This window comes from Phascolarctos cinereus, unplaced genomic scaffold (genome assembly GCF_003287225.1).
Source record: "Phascolarctos cinereus isolate Bilbo 61053 unplaced genomic scaffold, phaCin_HiC Scaffold_2;HRSCAF=192, whole genome shotgun sequence".
Classification (NCBI taxonomy): Eukaryota; Metazoa; Chordata; class Mammalia; order Diprotodontia; family Phascolarctidae; genus Phascolarctos; species Phascolarctos cinereus.
In genome coordinates, this window is record NW_027555625.1 from 258,145,492 (window position 1) to 258,162,422 (window position 16,931).

At 44.5% G+C, this 16,931-nt stretch overlaps 1 protein-coding gene across 2 annotated transcripts in view; it reads left to right on the forward strand.

Annotated features, from left to right (window-relative positions):
• GPSM1 (G protein signaling modulator 1) overlaps positions 1-16,931 on the forward strand; it is a 171,582-nt gene that overhangs the window by 103,858 nt on the left and 50,793 nt on the right. For both annotated transcript variants that reach the window (XM_020981883.2, XM_020981881.2), the window contains exon 9: positions 3,204-3,327. In XM_020981883.2, coding sequence (XP_020837542.1) covers positions 3,204-3,327 — 124 coding nt within the window. The remainder of the gene's footprint in view (positions 1-3,203; positions 3,328-16,931) is intronic.

The window sequence follows — 16,931 nt, forward strand, 5'->3', positions numbered from 1 at the left end:
CATCATCTAGCCCAGCCCCCTTATTTTATGGATAGGAAGACTGAAGTCTAGAGAGGGGATGTTCAAGCAAAAGCATTAGTACCAAAGCCAGAACTAGAACCCAGATTTCTTCACTTAAAGTACAAGTGCTGACTCCCAGTACAGGTCTCTTTTAATTCCATCAAATTCAACAAGCATTTATCAGTCTTCTACTTTATGCCTCATCTTAATATCATTAACTAGTATTTTTAGAATCTTTTCAGGGCCCTCCTTATAGAGAAAACTATCATTTAACAAAGTCCTTCAAAGAATAGAGTATTTACATAATGATGAATTTTGTTCCCTGATGGTGTGACATTGAAATTCCAGTTTGTCTTAGAAATGAATGGGGAACTCTGTGATGCCACTGTTCTGTCCTTGTCTTTTTCTAGAACAGAGCATGCTATTCGTGTGTCCTGCCAGAAGACGAGAAAAGGAGGGTGTCATCATTTCATGATCCTTTTTTTACTGGGGATACAAAGACAAAAATGCCCTGCTCTCAAGAGACTTACATTCTATTGGGGAAAGCAACAAATGTACACGAATTAATACCAAAAAAAAAGTCAAAGTACACCATGGTAACTTATTTTGACTCAATCCTAACTTTCTATAATTTTCACATCCTGTCACATCCTGCTGTTTAACGATCTCTTCCCTTGATCTTGTAGCCTACCCCCTCAAATATTCACTCAATCCTCCCATCTCCTTTTGTCTGCTTCCCTCCCTTGTGACTCTGCCTTTTTTTCTGTGCCACCCCCACCTCCTAGAAACAGCCTTGCAATTCTACATCACGTCACCTTTCTAAACCCCATCTATTCTAAAATTTTCCCAGTGCCTACCCCTGATCCCTTAGCCCGCTACATTGTGACTGCTTTGTTCAGCATAACTATTAGCAGGTGCCAGGTACCATGCATCAGGCTAGGGAGCAGGCATCAGAGATAACTGCCCCTGAGCTTGGGCTGGGTGGTACAGAAGGGACAGGGAAAGGAGTCCTCCCAGGAACCCTCAAAGACCCAAGCCGACAGATCTAGCAATAACAAGTCATGGAAATTTTAGGGACACCAAGAAGGCTACCTCCCACAAAACAGCTAGATGATGCCTGAAATTGCAAATATTAGAGCTTCATTCCTTTGGCTTAAGACAAAGAGGAAATGCTGTCCTTTATTAAAATGCAAGCCTTCACCCTGAGAAAGTTCATCCATACTAAACTTCCTTAGGCATAGGATAATAGGATGTTTTCCCCAAATATATTTGTATTTATTTCCTTATATATTTCTCAATTACATGTAAAAAAAATTTTTTTAAACATTTTTTGGAGGTAGTTGGGTTAAATGATTTACCAAGGGTCATACAGACAGTAAGTGTCTGAGGCCAAATTTGAACTCAGGTCCTCTTCACTCTAGGACTGGTGCTCAATCCACTGTGCCACCTAACTGCCCTTTTAACATTTGGTTTTCAAAATTTTGAGTTCCAGATTCTCTCCCTCCCTTCTTCTCGTCCCTCCTTGAGAACACAAGCAATTTGATATATATGTAAAGTCATGCGAAACATATTTCCATATCAGCCATGTTGCAAAAGAAAACACAGACCAAAAAAAAACCCACAAGAAAAATAAAGTAACTAAAAAAGGTATGCTTCAATCTGCGTTCAGACTCCATCAGTTCTTTCTCTGGAGGTGGACGGCATTTTTCATCATTGGTCCTTTGGAATTGTCTTGGATCATTTTCTTGAATAGAGTAGCTAAGTCTTTCACAGTTGATCATTATACAATGTTGTTGTTACTGTGTACAGCGTTCTTCTGGTTCAGCTCACTTCACTTTGCATTAGTTCATATAAGTCTTCCCAGGTTTTTCTGAACGCATCTTGATCATTGTTTCTTATAGCACAACAGTAGTCCATCACAATCATATCCCACAGCTTGTTTAGCCATTCCCCAATTGATAGGCATCCTCTCAATTTCCAGTTCTTTGCCACCATGAAAAGAGCTGCTATAAATATTTTTGTATATATATAGGAACTTTTCCTTTTTTTAAAATCTCTTTGGGGGGCAGCTAGGTGGCGCAGTGGATAAGAGCACCAGCCCTGGATTCAGGAGTACCTGAGTTCAAATCCGGCCTCAGACACATAACACTTACTAGCTGTGTGACTCTGGGCAAGTCACTTAACCCCGTTGCCTAACCAAAAAAAAAATCTCTTTGGGATACAGACCTAGTAGTGGTACTGCTAGGTCAAAGGGTATGCAGTTTTATAGCTCTTTGGGCATAGTTCCAAATTGTTCTCCAGAATGGTTGGACCAGTGCACAACTCCACCAACAGTACATCAGTGTCCCAGTTTTCCACACCATCTCCAACATTTGTCATTTTCATTTTCTGTCATATTAGCCAATCTGTTCAGTGTGAGGAATATCACAGGATGTTAAGAATTAGAAGGAACCTTGGACATTATCTCATATACCATCTCCCTCATTTTATACATGAGGAAACTGAGGCCAGAGAAGGAAAGTGACTGTTAAAGTCTAAACAGCATCAAAGCAAGGATCAGAACTCATATCTTTTTATCTCTTAATCTAAGGGTCACTATGGAGACATGGCCAGTTTGAAATCCATTTGATGCACTAGAGGGCTAGGAAAAGGATGGTATCACAAACAGATACTCGAGGACCTCCTCTAAAATTGCAATGTAATCCTTTTTGTAAATCAAGAGTTCTTAACTTTTTTGTGTGTTTTGAACCCCTTTTGCTATCCACTGAAGCCAATGGATTCCTTCTCAGTGTAATGTTTTTAAATTGGTCAGCTTCATGATGTAACAGTTAGAACACTGGACCTGGAGTCAGGAAGACCTGAATTCAAATGTGGCCTCAGATATTTACTAGCTGTGTGACTCTGGGCGAGGTATTTAACCTGTCTGCCTCAGTTAACAGCACTTACCTCCCCAGGTCATTGAAACACTTTGCCAGCCTTAAAGCACTATATAAATGCTAGCAATTACTATTAAGTGCATAAAATAAAATGCATAGGATTACAAAGGAAACTAACTACATTGAAATACAGTTATCAAATGAAAAACAAAAAACGAGCTCACAGACCCCATGTGAAGAAGCCCTCCTGTAAGGGGAATACTGGGTACCTGTTTCTGCCATCCTAATATGCACACCTTTTTCTCCACCTTGGTATCTGCCTTGCAGATTGGAGACAGGAATGGAGAACTCACCGCCCGTATGAACATCGCCCAGCTTCAGCTGGCCCTTGGTGAGGATGCCAGCACCAAGGCAGGGGACAGGCCTCACTACCCTGGCTATGAAGCTCAAGGTAGGTTCTTTCTGGGACCCTGCTGGTCTCCATGTTGTCCAGAGAATGTGGGATAGAGGAATGTTATGGACGCTTTTTATGTGGATGGGACAAGTGAGCATAATCACCTGTTTGTACCTGTTTCACGAAACCAACCTAGCCAAACCCAGTGTTAAGTTAAAATAGGATGTTACCTTGTTGCAGCAAAACATAGGAAGCAAAACAGGAGCTGGACTCAGAGAAATAAGACGCCAGGATGGTTTGTATCTTGTTTCAGTGAAGGAAATGAGGCAGATGAGGATTTGTACCTCGTTTCAGCAGGAAGAGCCAGGTACCGCAGTGGCTTGTGATGAAGGGCAAGGGAGCTAGGTTACATGCAAGACTTTGGTCTTCGTGTTCCCAAGATTTAGGGTCCCTAGGGGAGGGAAGGAAAAAACCACCTCCCCCCTCACTCCCTAGGAGCCCCCTGTGGGTTTGGCTGCTGATGGCTCCTGAATGGTGCCCTCCCCCTAAGAGTGAGCTCTGGGACCCCTGGCTGCAGAGGACAGGAACCAGAAGAGCAGTACTCCAAAAAAGGCTGTATGACCCCAGGCCAGACTTTTCTCCCCTGGATCGAGGGAAGCTCTGCTGGGGCTCTTGCTGTCTGTATCACACCAAGCCATCCGGAATGCTGTGGCCAAGTCCGTACCTGAAGTGTTATATATGCAGCTCGAGCTGTCACATCTTAGAGAAGTCATTGCCAGGGGTACAGTTAGAAGAGCCCTGGTTCTGGAAGCAGAGGATCTGGGTTCAAGTCCTGCTTCTGACACTTGCTACCTGAATGACCTCAGGCAAGTCAGTTAATCTCTCTGGGCTTCAGTTTCCTCACATGTAAAATGAAGGAGTTATACCAGATGTCCTCTGAGGTCCTTTCCAGCCCTAGATCCTATGAAGCAACTGGCAACTGGAAGAACATAGAGAGCAATGAGTGTGGTATAGTGGATAGAGCACTAGATTTAGGAAGAACTGGTAGCTGTGTGACCTTGGGCAAGTCACTTTATCTCTGTGGGCCTCAGTTTCCTCATTTGTAAAGTAAATGACATTGGAGGTCCCTCTCAGCTCTAGATCTATGATACTGTGGTGAGGGGACTCAAAATTCTGTTGTATAAGAGTAGGCAAAGGAGATGGGGGTGGTGAACCTGGAGAAGAAAAGACTAAAGAGGGGCGAGGTGCAGCTTTAGACAGCTATCTGAGAGGTTGTCACGTTGAAACGAGAGCAAACTTGTTCTGTGAGTTGCTGAAGATCAGAACCAGGACCAATGGGATAAAGCAGCATATTTCTACCTAATCTAAGAAAGAACTTTCTAACAATTAGAGCTGTCTGAAAATAGAGTAGGCAGCCTTGGTAATGAGTAAGCATGTTCAGCAGAGATGAAGGGCCATCTGTCAGGGATGCTCTAGAGGGGTTTCCTGTGCTGGGTGGGAGTTTTAACTAGATCATAATAATAATTCCTCACGTTTATAGAGAGCTCTGTTTTTAAAGTGCTTTTTACACGTGACCTTGGAGACTCTTTGAATTCTTAGCCTAGGAAGGACTCCTTTCAGGCCTGCTTTGGAGTCAGCTCCCTTTTGCCCTCTACCCTCCCACCCCCACCAGTGCACAGCACCTGTTTGTACCCTGTGTTCTTGTCCATTGAATTTTGCAAACATTTTCATCTGTGATCTCCCCGCCAAGGGCCTCCCACAACCCCTTTGTTTCATATCCCCCACCACTAATCTGTAGGCATTTAATGCCTGGCATTGAGCTAGGTACTGAGAAACAAAGACAAAAGTGAAACCATACCTGACCTCAAGGAGCTTACAGTCCAACCAGATGTGACAACATGTATATTGGCAGGAATAAACAGAAGATAGCAAGTTTGGAATTCTACAACATATCTCCTCCTCTACAAAATTCTCCTGTCACCCTCCCACCACTCTTAGGAAACCAGTCTTAGGGAGAGACTGGGCAGGTTGTTCCAGGAAGTTTTAGATTACAAAGCATCTCATTTCCCCAGCCATTCCAAAGATGTCATGTCCAAAAGGTCCATAGTGGAGCACATAGTAGAGGCAGGTGACCTTGTAAAGGTACCTGCCAAGGTCACTGGAAACAAGACTTCAGTTTTCCTTTCCCACCTTCATGGGGACAAGCAAGGAAGACAAGGCCAAGTTTGTAGGGATGGATGTGCCTTCCCAGTTGGAAATAAGAGTATGCAGTGGAGAAGGAAGGAGAGGATGCCTGGGAGTGTGTATGCCCTGTTAATTAGGCAGCGTTTGGCATCCAAGCCCCAGCTGCCTATAACGACCTCATTCATTGGAACTGCTGCTGATCCATTTCCCCAGGTCAATTCTGTTCCCAGCACAAGTACAGAATGTTCTCCTGGAAAAAAAAAAAGTAGAGGGAATAGAAGGGGGAGGTATACGAAAAAATACAGAGAGGAGGAGTGAGAATGGGGTGGTAGAATCTGTGCATGCTTCCTAGAGGAAGGGAAGGGCTGGGCCAAGTCTGAGAGCTCAGCCTTCCCTGTCATTCTCAGGATTGCTTGAAGTGCCTGTTCAGATTTCATTCCCTATAGTTTGGGATAAAGTGATAAGGTGCCTTCTAGGGCTTTCTCCCTGAAGACAGGGGTTCACCCAGGGCCAAAGGAGCTGGGCCTGGAATGGATGTGTAAACCCAGAACAATCCAAACAGTAAATCAGCATTGCTGTGTACTGGTCAATTTATGAGATTCTGCAGGGCCTTGTTGCAGCTGTCATGATTGCTGCTTTCGTTATGGGGGAAGGGGGCACAAGGGAAGGGACCAGGTATTCATTAAGTGCCTCTTACAGGCCGGGCCCCATGCTAACTGCTTCCCAAATATTATCCCATTTTATCTTCACAATAACCCCTGGAGATTGGTGCTATTAATGACCCCCACTTTATTTTATTTTATTTTATCTTTTAAGCTTTTATTTAGTACTTTATGTTCCCCAGTTACATGTAAAAACAATTTTTTAACATTCATTTTTAAAACTTTGAGTTCCAAATTCTCTCCCTCCCCACCCCCGTTGAGAAGGCAAGCAATTCCACATAGGTTATACATGTGTAGTCATGTAAAACATATCCGTAATAGTGATGTTGTGAAAGAAAACATAGACAAGAAAAAAACTCAAGAAAAATAAAAAAGTTAAAAAAAAAAGTATGCTTCAATCTGAATTCAGACACCATCAGTTCTTTCTCTGGGGATGGGTAGCATTTTTCATCATAAGTCCTTCAGAGGTGTCTAGGATTATTGTTTTACTGAGAATAGCTAAGTCATTCACCACTGATCATCTTACAATATTGCTGTTAATTTATACACAGTACATTTCACTTTGCAATAAATCTCCATTTTATAGTTGAGGAAACTGAGGCAGACTGAGGTTAAATGACTTACTGAGTGTCACACAGCTAGTAGTATGTGAGTCCAGATTTGAACTCAGGTCTTCTTCACTCCAGGCCTAGTGCTCTATCCACCATGTCACCCAGCTGTCTATGGCACAATTTGGATGAGTTCTACCCTAACTCAACACTGTTACTAGAACCAGGCTGAGAATTTCTCTCCCAAATTGATTCATGAGTGCTAGTCTCCACCTGGAGGCCATCAGAGATCCCTGCCCTGAGAAGGGCCCAGGAAGCAGAAACCAAGATACCATGGATGAGCTGTTCAGGCAGAGAAGATGGGAGAATAGAAGTAGCAAAGATTCCTCCAGACTCTTCTCTGGTTGGAAGGAAATCCCCAAACTTAGGAGATAGCCTAGCATTCAATGGACAGATGCTATTCAGATGGGGATAAATGGCAGTTAGAATGGGTATCAGCGGAGGCACTATGTTGGGGCTAATAAAAACAGTAGTAATAATAACTGACATGATGCTTTGATGTTTACCAGGAAGTTTACATGTATCTCATTTGATCTGAGTTGACCTGGTCCCTGGGACATACTTTCCTATGCCTTCCAGGGTAGGGGAAGGAGCACTTTTTAGTTCTTTTAGTAACTTAGTTCAGCTGTTAGGACTGGCACCAGAAAGGGGGTGGCCAGTGTTCCCCTGGCCAGCACCACTGCCCAGAGATGCCACGTTCCTCTACAGGTCTTGGCGTAGGCATGGAGGAGCTTGCCAGTAGCAAGGAGGTGGGGGGCGGGGGGAGGATGGAGCCTATGCTTCTGGAAAACAAAAGGTCTGTCACCAGGGGGCTCTCACAGACTCTCCATGTCACTGCAGGGTTTTCTTCTCAGACCAAAAGGAAAAGAAGGGGGTGGCAGAATTAAAAAACAAAAACAAAACACTAGTATGTAGTAGGGGATAAAGCAACTGTCCCCTTTTCCTCAGTGCTTTACTCTGGTTCCCTATGACTCTCTGAGGGTGGCTGCTGGGAGCTACAGTGGACTGGGGTGGGAGGGAGGGTGGCCTTTCTATGGAAACAGACTCCAGAATTCCTTCTTGGAGTCTGTGTCATTGCCTGGGAGGACCAGCTTTATTTTCAGCAGTTGAGATCCAGAGTGGATAGAAATTCCATCACATATTTGGAAAGAGGCTGATGTCTGCCTGGGAAGCATCAGTCCCTCCAAAAGAGGTAGTGGTGGTTGGAAGAGAGCAAATAGAAGGTCTTGTCACCCAGACCACAGGGGAGGCTGTTCTTGAAGGTCTGGCCCAAAGAATGAGTCCTGAGGCTGGGCCAAAAGCCTAAGCTTTCCCTTGGACACTGCTCCTCCAGGATGTCGAGAAAGAGCACCTGTGTAGTCAGAGATCCTCAACACTACCATGGAAGATCAAGGTAGTGGTGTTCTGCCTACCGAGGTTATGTGGCTACTAGGTATGCTGTCTCCCCTTAACTTTTTGTGGGTAGCCAGATCTGAGGAAAGATGATAGGATCATGGACCAGTGGGGGGGAAAAACATTGGAGCCCACAGAGCTGTGGTCTGTCCATCTCCAACCAGAAATCTTGGACATCCTGTCCCTCTCAAAAATTAGAGGTCAGAAGAGACCACGGATCATGAGTTCCTGGAAAAACCAACAAGACAGGAGGCTGGAAGTGTATGAGGTAGGCCAAAACACAGTGATGGCAAGGGATCCCTGGTTCTACTGGGTTCTGGGTCAAAATTCAATGCTTACATTCACCTTCGTTTACAACTTAAAGCCAAAATGAGATCTGAGACCAAGATCTATCTGAAGACCAAAGTTGAGTCAGAGATAAGTCTGGGGGTTAGTGGGGATGGGAGAAGATTAAACCAACCTCCTCCCTTATGCTGTTGGAACCTTAGATGAGAATAAGGACTGGCCTGGTGATTTCATCAGTGTAAGGAACTCCCTGATAAGGTAGTTCCTTCCACCTAAGCAAGTCAGCACCTTATCTGTCACTTATAGTCTTAATCATTTAGAACAGAGAAGCTGAGTGATTTGCCCAGAGTCACACAGCCAGTATGTATCAAGGATTGTACTGGAATCCAAGTCTTTCTGGTTCCTAGGCTCCTGCTCCATCCACTACACCATGCTGCCCTCAGAACAAAGGGCCTGAATCTGAGACACTAGTTCAGAACTGGAGGGGCCCAAGTTGGGGAATCCCAGTACTGGAGGATCCTGGTCTGAATAGGGAGTAACCACCTGGAAATGTGGGTGGAGCCAGAGAGGAGGTGGGGAATCACAAGACAATGAGGAAGGGCTCAAGCCAAAAGAAATGCATGAGGCACAAGGCAGTCAGCAGGGAGAGAGAAGAGGAAGCAGCAGAGCAAACAAATGCCTCAGTGAGAAACACTGGGGAGAATAGCTCAGGGGGGATGAGAAATTGAAAGCAGTCGGGCTTGTTCTGGCCATCTTCTTTAACTTGGATGGAAGGATAGGATGTCTTCCTGAGAGCCAGTTGGATACATCCCCAGGAGAACTTACGGAGTTAGAGCTGTGCCTAGAACCCCAGCCTGCAATATCCACTAAATGGATAGTGCCCACTTAATGGGGTATCCCCCGGGACGAATGCTTTACTGCCTGCCCTAAGAGATGTGCAGCCCTGTTCCTTCTCCTTGCTTTATCCCCTCTCCTGCTGGCAGTGATTCAGAGCCAGCATGGGGGTGGTTGAGTGGGACGAGGAGAACAGCAATCTAATTTTCCCTTCAGCAGCCTCGCATGGCTCCTTTGACTAGACAGAGAATCCTTTCACCATTAACCAATATAAGAATTCCTTCCCTGGGAGAGGGCAGAACCACAGACCATCCCAGGGTGTGTGGGGGGGGTAGCAATAGAGGGAAAGTTCCAGGCCTCTCAAACCTTCCCTTACTCTGTCTACACTGTCAAACTTCTGGAAAAATTAATCTGCTCTAGAATTATAGGGTCACCCAAGAGCTAGATTATTCCATCGTCGTATGGGAAGGGGACACTTTTCTCCATTTTCATCTAAGGAATAGCCCATCTCAGGTATAACTGAGGATGGCATAGTTGTGCTACCTCTACCATATAGATGTATGCCCTATTCCCTTGCCCATTGAAATCCTTTATTAGGGTGGAAAGGAAAAGAGAGTGGGGAGGATTTGTCAGTAGACAATGCAAAGGAGGAAGGACTTATTAGGTAACAGAAGTCCCTTTCATTGAAACAACCTTGCCTCCCCTCCTGAGAATCTGACTCCATGCCCTGGGACATCTTAAAAGGGCTGGGTGGTCTACCAACAGTGGGACTTGAGGTTCTTCCCCCTCCCACCACTCCCAGGCCAGCTAGGCCATAGGACAGGAAGAGCCGGGACTTTCAGTTCTTTTCTCCTTCCTTCTCCATTTCATCCCCCTTGAAAAAGGCCCACCAGATATGGTCCTCTTGGTCACTTTTACTACTGCTTCCTTTCCATCTGTCATCTCCAGCCCTGATTCTCCCTCCAGCTACAATTACCAAAGAGCATTGATGGAGGAGAAGAAATCTCAGGTGACTTTCACTTCTGGCTCAGGTGGAGGGTAGAGAATACCCTCTAGTGTAGTTCTTAACTTCAACTTGTTTGTTTTTATATTGGGATAATTGCATTTCAGTACCATTGGTTTCTTTTGAAAACTCATGTATTTTATTTTATGCATTTATAAATATTACTCTAAGAAGGGGCCCAAAGGCCTCACCAGGCTGCTACAGGGGATGCACAAAAAAATGGAAGAACACCCCCCTTCCCAGAACATGAGTTTTCAAAAGAAATCAAGTGTTTCTTCAGAAAGAACTGTCTAGCCAGGTCCAAACCTTCTCCAGGTAGAAGAGACTGAGAGAAATCTGAAACCCAGACATCCAAGAACCTGCAGAAAGCCTGGACTTGCAAGTTGGCAAGGATGGAGTAAATCAGAAGAAAGAAAGGAGAGGCTAGGAGGGAACCCAATTGGCCGACACCTTTTCCTGAAGCCCCATAAAGCCTTCCCTAATTATATAAAAGGTGCCATTTCAGCACCCAGCAGGGACCTCTTTGCAGAAGAAAAATGACACTTATTATTGGCAACATTCAGAGAAACCCTGAAAGAGGGCCCAGGGCTCTGGACTGGGCAAAAAGCTTCTGCATAGAAAACAAACATAATGAAATGGAACCATCTTCATGCATATTTACCATCCCCAACCCATCACCTGGATGTGTCTTCATTGAAGCAGCTTTTGCTGCAGTGGAAGTGAGCTGCCCTGAGCTACCACTGTCCCTCCCCTTAACAAATAGCCTAAGGTGTTTGGGAGTTTGCAGCCCTTTTACCTGAGACAGCAAACTGGTCACCAGCGTGGTTGCTGGCCAACAGCCTTCTTAATAGTTCACAATTTATGACTTTGAATTGTTCTCAGCTGTTTGCCTTTCAGCAAGGGGGAAGAGAAAGAGACAGAGAGGGGAGAAGGGGGGGGATGGGGCAAGGATGTCCAGATTAAGTATAAATTTATAGAAGAGAAGGAAAAGTGAATGAAGACATACAGACAGAGTTTTTAGTCTTGTCAATTTCAGTACTTCAATCTCCACATCCACCCCAGCCCCCTCGGGAGCCAGAGAGGGCCCATCTTCATGGTGGAGGACCAAGTGGTTTGGGAGGCCCTGTCCAGAGCCAACAGTCTCGAAGAAGAGGTGGGGAAATTGAGTCTGATTCCCAGGTCCATAGGCGATGATTGGGAGAAATGCCCTCCACCAAGACAGGGAGGAAGATGGAGGAAGATTTTCACTGGATGTGGTAAGTAAAGGGCACTACTTGGAAGTAGTTGTACCTGTGAAATAGCTGGTGGAGATAGAAGCTTAGTCAGTGGCTGAGGTTAGGACATGGCCTGCAGCTGGAGAACGGAATTCATATGAGCAGGACTAGCAGAAAGTAGGGCCAGTTTTCTCTGAATGAGCTGCTACCAGGCCTGGCATCTCATTCCATCTCTCAAGGGTAACCTGCTATGCTCCAAAGTCTATGCACTAGACTTCCTGCCTAGTCTGGTGTCCCATTCTGAGTGGGGACCTGGGGGAGGGGGAGCAGTGTCTGACACTCGAGATTCCTCAGAGAGGAAAGACCCAGCCAACTCTGGATGAGTTCAATCCAAAAGCCCACCAGAGATGCCCTGTTGGGGGAGGTCAAGATTCTGTCTTTGAGGGGCAGTAATGAGCAGCATTTGAGAGAAGGCATGACCTCTTACAGGGTCCGGACACCAATCCACTCCAGCTTCCTCACGTGGCCTGCTATGGCTTGGTCACCCAAAAATTTACTCAATTCTGGCTGAAGCTAGTTTGAATTCTACCCTATCCCACCGCTACAGACCAAGTTCTCAAGTATTATCACTACAGGGTGACATAAATCTTAAAAATTACCCAAAGCTCCAAGTAGAGCCCCAAGTTCTAATACCTGTATTCATTCACTTTTCCTTCTCTTCTATAAATTTATACTTAATCTGGACATCCTTGCCCCATCCCCCCCCTTCTCCCCTCTCTGTCTCTTTCTCTTCCCCCTTGCTGAAAGGGCAAACAGCTGAGAACAATTCAAAGTCATAAATTGTGAACTATTAAGAAGGCTGTTGGCCAGCAACCACGCTGGTGACCAGTTTGCTGTCTCAGGTAAAAGGGCTGCAAACTCCCAAACACCTTAGGCTATTTGTTAAGGGGAGGGACAGGAAGCAGAAAGGGCCTGGTAAATACACCCTGAATGTAGGCAGTCAGAGGGAAGCTCAGCCAATCCCTTGCAGAAAAATTTGAACTTTCTAGATTCAAAACACCTCAGCAAACTCCCCAAGACAGAGAACACATTTAGACTTGCCCTAGAGGTTTTCCTACTGTCGGCCACTGCCTGGCCACCATGCCAATGAGCTCGGAGGGCGGGGAGCAGGACCTAGAGACATACAGACAGAGTTTTTAGTCTGTCAATTTCAGTACTTCAATCTCCACATCCACCCCAGCCCCCTCGGGAGCCAGAGAGGGCCCATCTTCATGGTGGAGGACCAAGTGGTTTGGGAGGCCCTGTCCAGAGCCAACAGTCTCGAAGAAGAGGTGGGGAAATTGAGTCTGATTCCCAGGTCCATAGGCGATGATTGGGAGAAATGCCCTCCACCAAGACAGGGAGGAAGATGGAGGAAGATTTTCACTGGATATGGTAAGTAAAGGGCACTATTGGGAAACCCACAGTTGGCCACTCCGTGGGACCTCCCCTACAGTTGGAAGATAGGGAAGATAGGAGATAACAAATGGATAGAAGTAGGAGATACACTCCCAGTTGTTGGTATTACTGGGGGGAGAAGGGGGCACAGTCGTTCAGATAAATTTACTTCCATCACCATTACCACTCTCAAGCAAATTTCTATTTGGCTTTGAAAAGCATCATAAGATTTCTTTTTAATTTTTTGCATCAGACTTATTTTTACTCTGGATTAGACTAAGGTTGATAGGAGTTTATATTCCTGCAGATAATCAAAGGAGATGACCCAGAAATGTATCAAGGGCTAGAAGAAGCCATCCCAATAGATGGGACTAAATGTTCTCAGGAGTAGGTCCAAATGGATAATCCATCCACAGATAATTGAGAGGGTACCTGGTCCCAAAGAGGACTTTCCATAATGGGAAAGGAACCCTAGTGTAGGCAGGGGGAAAGAGAAAACCCAGTGGCCAAGATAGAACCCATCCCTAAGATAATAACACAATCAAGGTATGTAGTCTGAATTGTCTAGGTAATTTCTGGCGATTACCCATATGAAATTACCTGTATGAAGGCACTGTGAGGCTTTCAGGAAGAACAAAGATTAATTGCCTTAACCTAATGCTATTGCAGACCCAAGAAAAGCAGGGAGATGTGTAATTAACCACTTCTTAATAATTAGAAAGCCTAGAGCATTTAATTGGCCTCTTTCCCTCCCATTTTAGGTCAGGCAGGACTAGGTTGTTGCTAGTGCCCTAAGCAAACGAAGGCTGCCTTTCTCTGTCTCCAAACCAAAGCCAAGTTGGAAAGGAAAAAAAAGGGGATAACAAATACCTAAATTCCCCAAATGTGACCATTTAGAAAATAGGAGGAGGGTTCTTTTTATCTGCCTTTGAAACATCACCTCAATTTCTGAATAGTTCCTTCCCCCAGCAAGCCACCTCTTTTAATAAAGATTTAGAAGGGAGAAAAAGCTTTTTTTCAAAACTAACCAACAAATAACTGACAATATTTGCAGTATTCTATACACAGTGCCCCCCACCTTTGCAAGGAAGAAAGGGAGGTGCATAGAAAGTGGGTTTTAAAAATGAACCCAGGTCACTTAACTGAACTCTTGGGATATTTATGTATGACTGGAGTGTGCAGTACTTGGGGCTCTCTGTCCTTTTACTAGCCCCCAGTTTCCTCTAAGGCACTTTATTGCTGTGCAGCTAATTTTCACCACACCCCACAGCCCTTCCTTCCCACCCCCACCCCAGTGTACCTCAGCTCAGCAAATCTTGTACCTAGGACACTGTGGTTATTTTAACGAAAAAGTTGGCTGCCCACTAGTTGGGTCAGGGCCATACTGCTCAGAACTCAGCAAGATACCCTTTTAAAAAACCAATTCATTTCCATTCCAGACAATTTCATTATCTGATATTTGAGAGACAGCAATCCGGGATGTGACCCAAGTGATTGGGAGCCAGGGAAATGGCAATGTTTAGCTGCCAGACCAACATTTAAAGAAGCTACCTCCCATAGAGGTGATAGGCATCCTCTTTAGTCTGCCCTGATCTCTCAGTCAAAGATGAGTTCCTGAGGGCAGGGACCAGGCCTTATTCATCTTTACATTACTCCCCTTAGCCCTCCCTTAGCTGGGTCATACATCTAGCTGTTCTTTAGTTGTTTCCTATTGTGTCCAACTCTTCATGACTCCATTTGGGGTTTTCTTGGTAAAGATACTGGAGGGATTTGTCATTTCCTTCTCCAGCTCATTTTACAGATGAGGAAACTGAGGCAAAGAGTTAAGTGACTTGCCCAGGGTCACATAGCTAGTAAGTGTCTGAGGCTGGATTTGAACTCAGGTCTTCCTTACTTCAGGCCTGACACTCTATCCACTGTGACACCTAGCCACATAGTAGGGGCTAGTTAAATGCCAAACTATCTCATCAGTAAGACCTATGTCCTGGAGAGTGCTGACCAGCTTGGTGTCATGGAAAGAGCATTGGACTGGGAGTAAAGATTCTGTCTTCTGTTCCTGGATTCTCTTCCTAGCTCTCCTATAAATAAGCATTGTTAACTAGGCAAGTCACTTCACTTCTGGGATCTGTCTGGAGACTATGGCTAGATTTGATCGGTGGTTCTCAAACTGTGGTCTCAGGATCCCTTTACGCTCTTAAAAATTATTGAGAATCGCCCAAAAAGCTTTTGTTGATGTCAATAATACCTAATGATATTTACCACGTTAAAGCATTAGAATATCTTAGTAGTATTATGAAAAAAAAGTTTCAAAGCTAACATTTTAGAGTACTTTAAGCACTATCTAAATAAAGTGCAAAGCACTTTACAAATGTTATGTCATCCTCACAACCCAATGAGGTTGATGCTATTATTGTCATTCCCATGTTATATAGATCGGGAAGCTGAGGCATAGAAAATGTAAGTGACTTGCCCAGACTCACACAGTCTTGGTAAGTGTCTGCCTCTAGTTCCAGCTCTCTGTCCATTGTGTCACCTAGATGCCTCTAAAATGAAAACTGTGGAAATGGTTTTGGCCTCATAGGTGCCAGAAGGGGTCTCAGGTATTCCTAGGTGTGCCCGAACCACACCTGGGGGACTGCTGGATTAAATGACCCTAAGAGCTTAGCTCTAATATTCGATGATGTTGTGATTCTCTCCAGTAAGGGATTGGGAAATGATCTACATGGCTGGGCCTACCCCTAAATGGGAATAGTGACCACCCACATGATGTGATTTGATGACTCATCAGCAAACCATAACCCCAGATATTGTTACCATTTAGGGGACTCCTCATGGGCCTTCTTAAGGATACATGATCATTTTAACTAGATTTGGGAGTTGTTTTACCTGGGAGAGTAAAACATATCAGCTGGTTTGAGTTCATTAACCCCTAGCTCAAATCCAACAACTTCTTTCTTCTATGAAGTTCTGCTTGACCATCTTACCAGCAAGGGACCTCTCCTATATAGAACATTTGTTGTCTGTAGCATTCATTGAGACTGATTGTATATGGTCTTATTTTATTAGTTTGTTGTTTTGAGTTTGTTTGTTTGTTTGTTTGTTTGAATGTGAATTCTAGAATTGTAAAATCACCTGCACTCAAATATTTAGAGATTATGTAGTTGAGAGGTTCTTAATCTGGGGCCAATGAACTTGCATTTTAAAAAATACTTTGATAACCCTGTTTCAATATAATTGGTTTCCTTTGTCCTATGTATTTCATTTGATGCATTTCCACCGGCTTCACCAGACTGCCAACGGGGTCCACACACACAGAGAATTAAGGCTGAGAACCATGCTTTAATCCAACCCCTTACTTTACTCATGGTGAAACCAAAGACCAGATGGAGAAGTTCCTGGCTCAAGGTCACACAATGAGCTTAGCGTGGAGCCAGGATGACAATCTAGATCTCCCTTAAAATAAACTACCTAAATCATGATGTCCCATCTGGGGAATGTGGTCAAATAGTTTGGAATCATGGTTCCCACCCAGATGCAACACTCAGAACAAATTACTTCCCATTCTGGGCTTGCAGTTCCCCTTAGGACAGGCAGTCAGTAGTAGAAAAGGAATACTAAGAACTCCTATCCCCCCTAATACCTAGGCTTTTAAAAAAGAACTCAGGCAACATCCAAAAGCCAGAATTGTCAGTGTCCACCTCCCCCCAGATGTGTAGGATAGGTAATCAATGAAAATGTTTGTGAAAAGCGGTCTGTCAATAAACATTTCCCATGGGTCCCTTGATGAAGCATATAACTACATGCAAATAATTGAGAATTGACTACCAAATTTTAGTTTTGTACTCACCTGTAAGTCAGCCAAATCATTTTCAACTCAAACAAAAACAAGAAATCAGTTTGGGTTTTTTGTTAGCTTTTTGCCACCTCCTTAGGATTGGGAGGAGGACTGTCCCTTGAGTACTCACTTGGTCAGAAGTCAGCTAAAGGCTAGAGCTTGCAAAATCAGAGGCTCTCTTCCCTCTCCAAAAGAACTACAAGATCT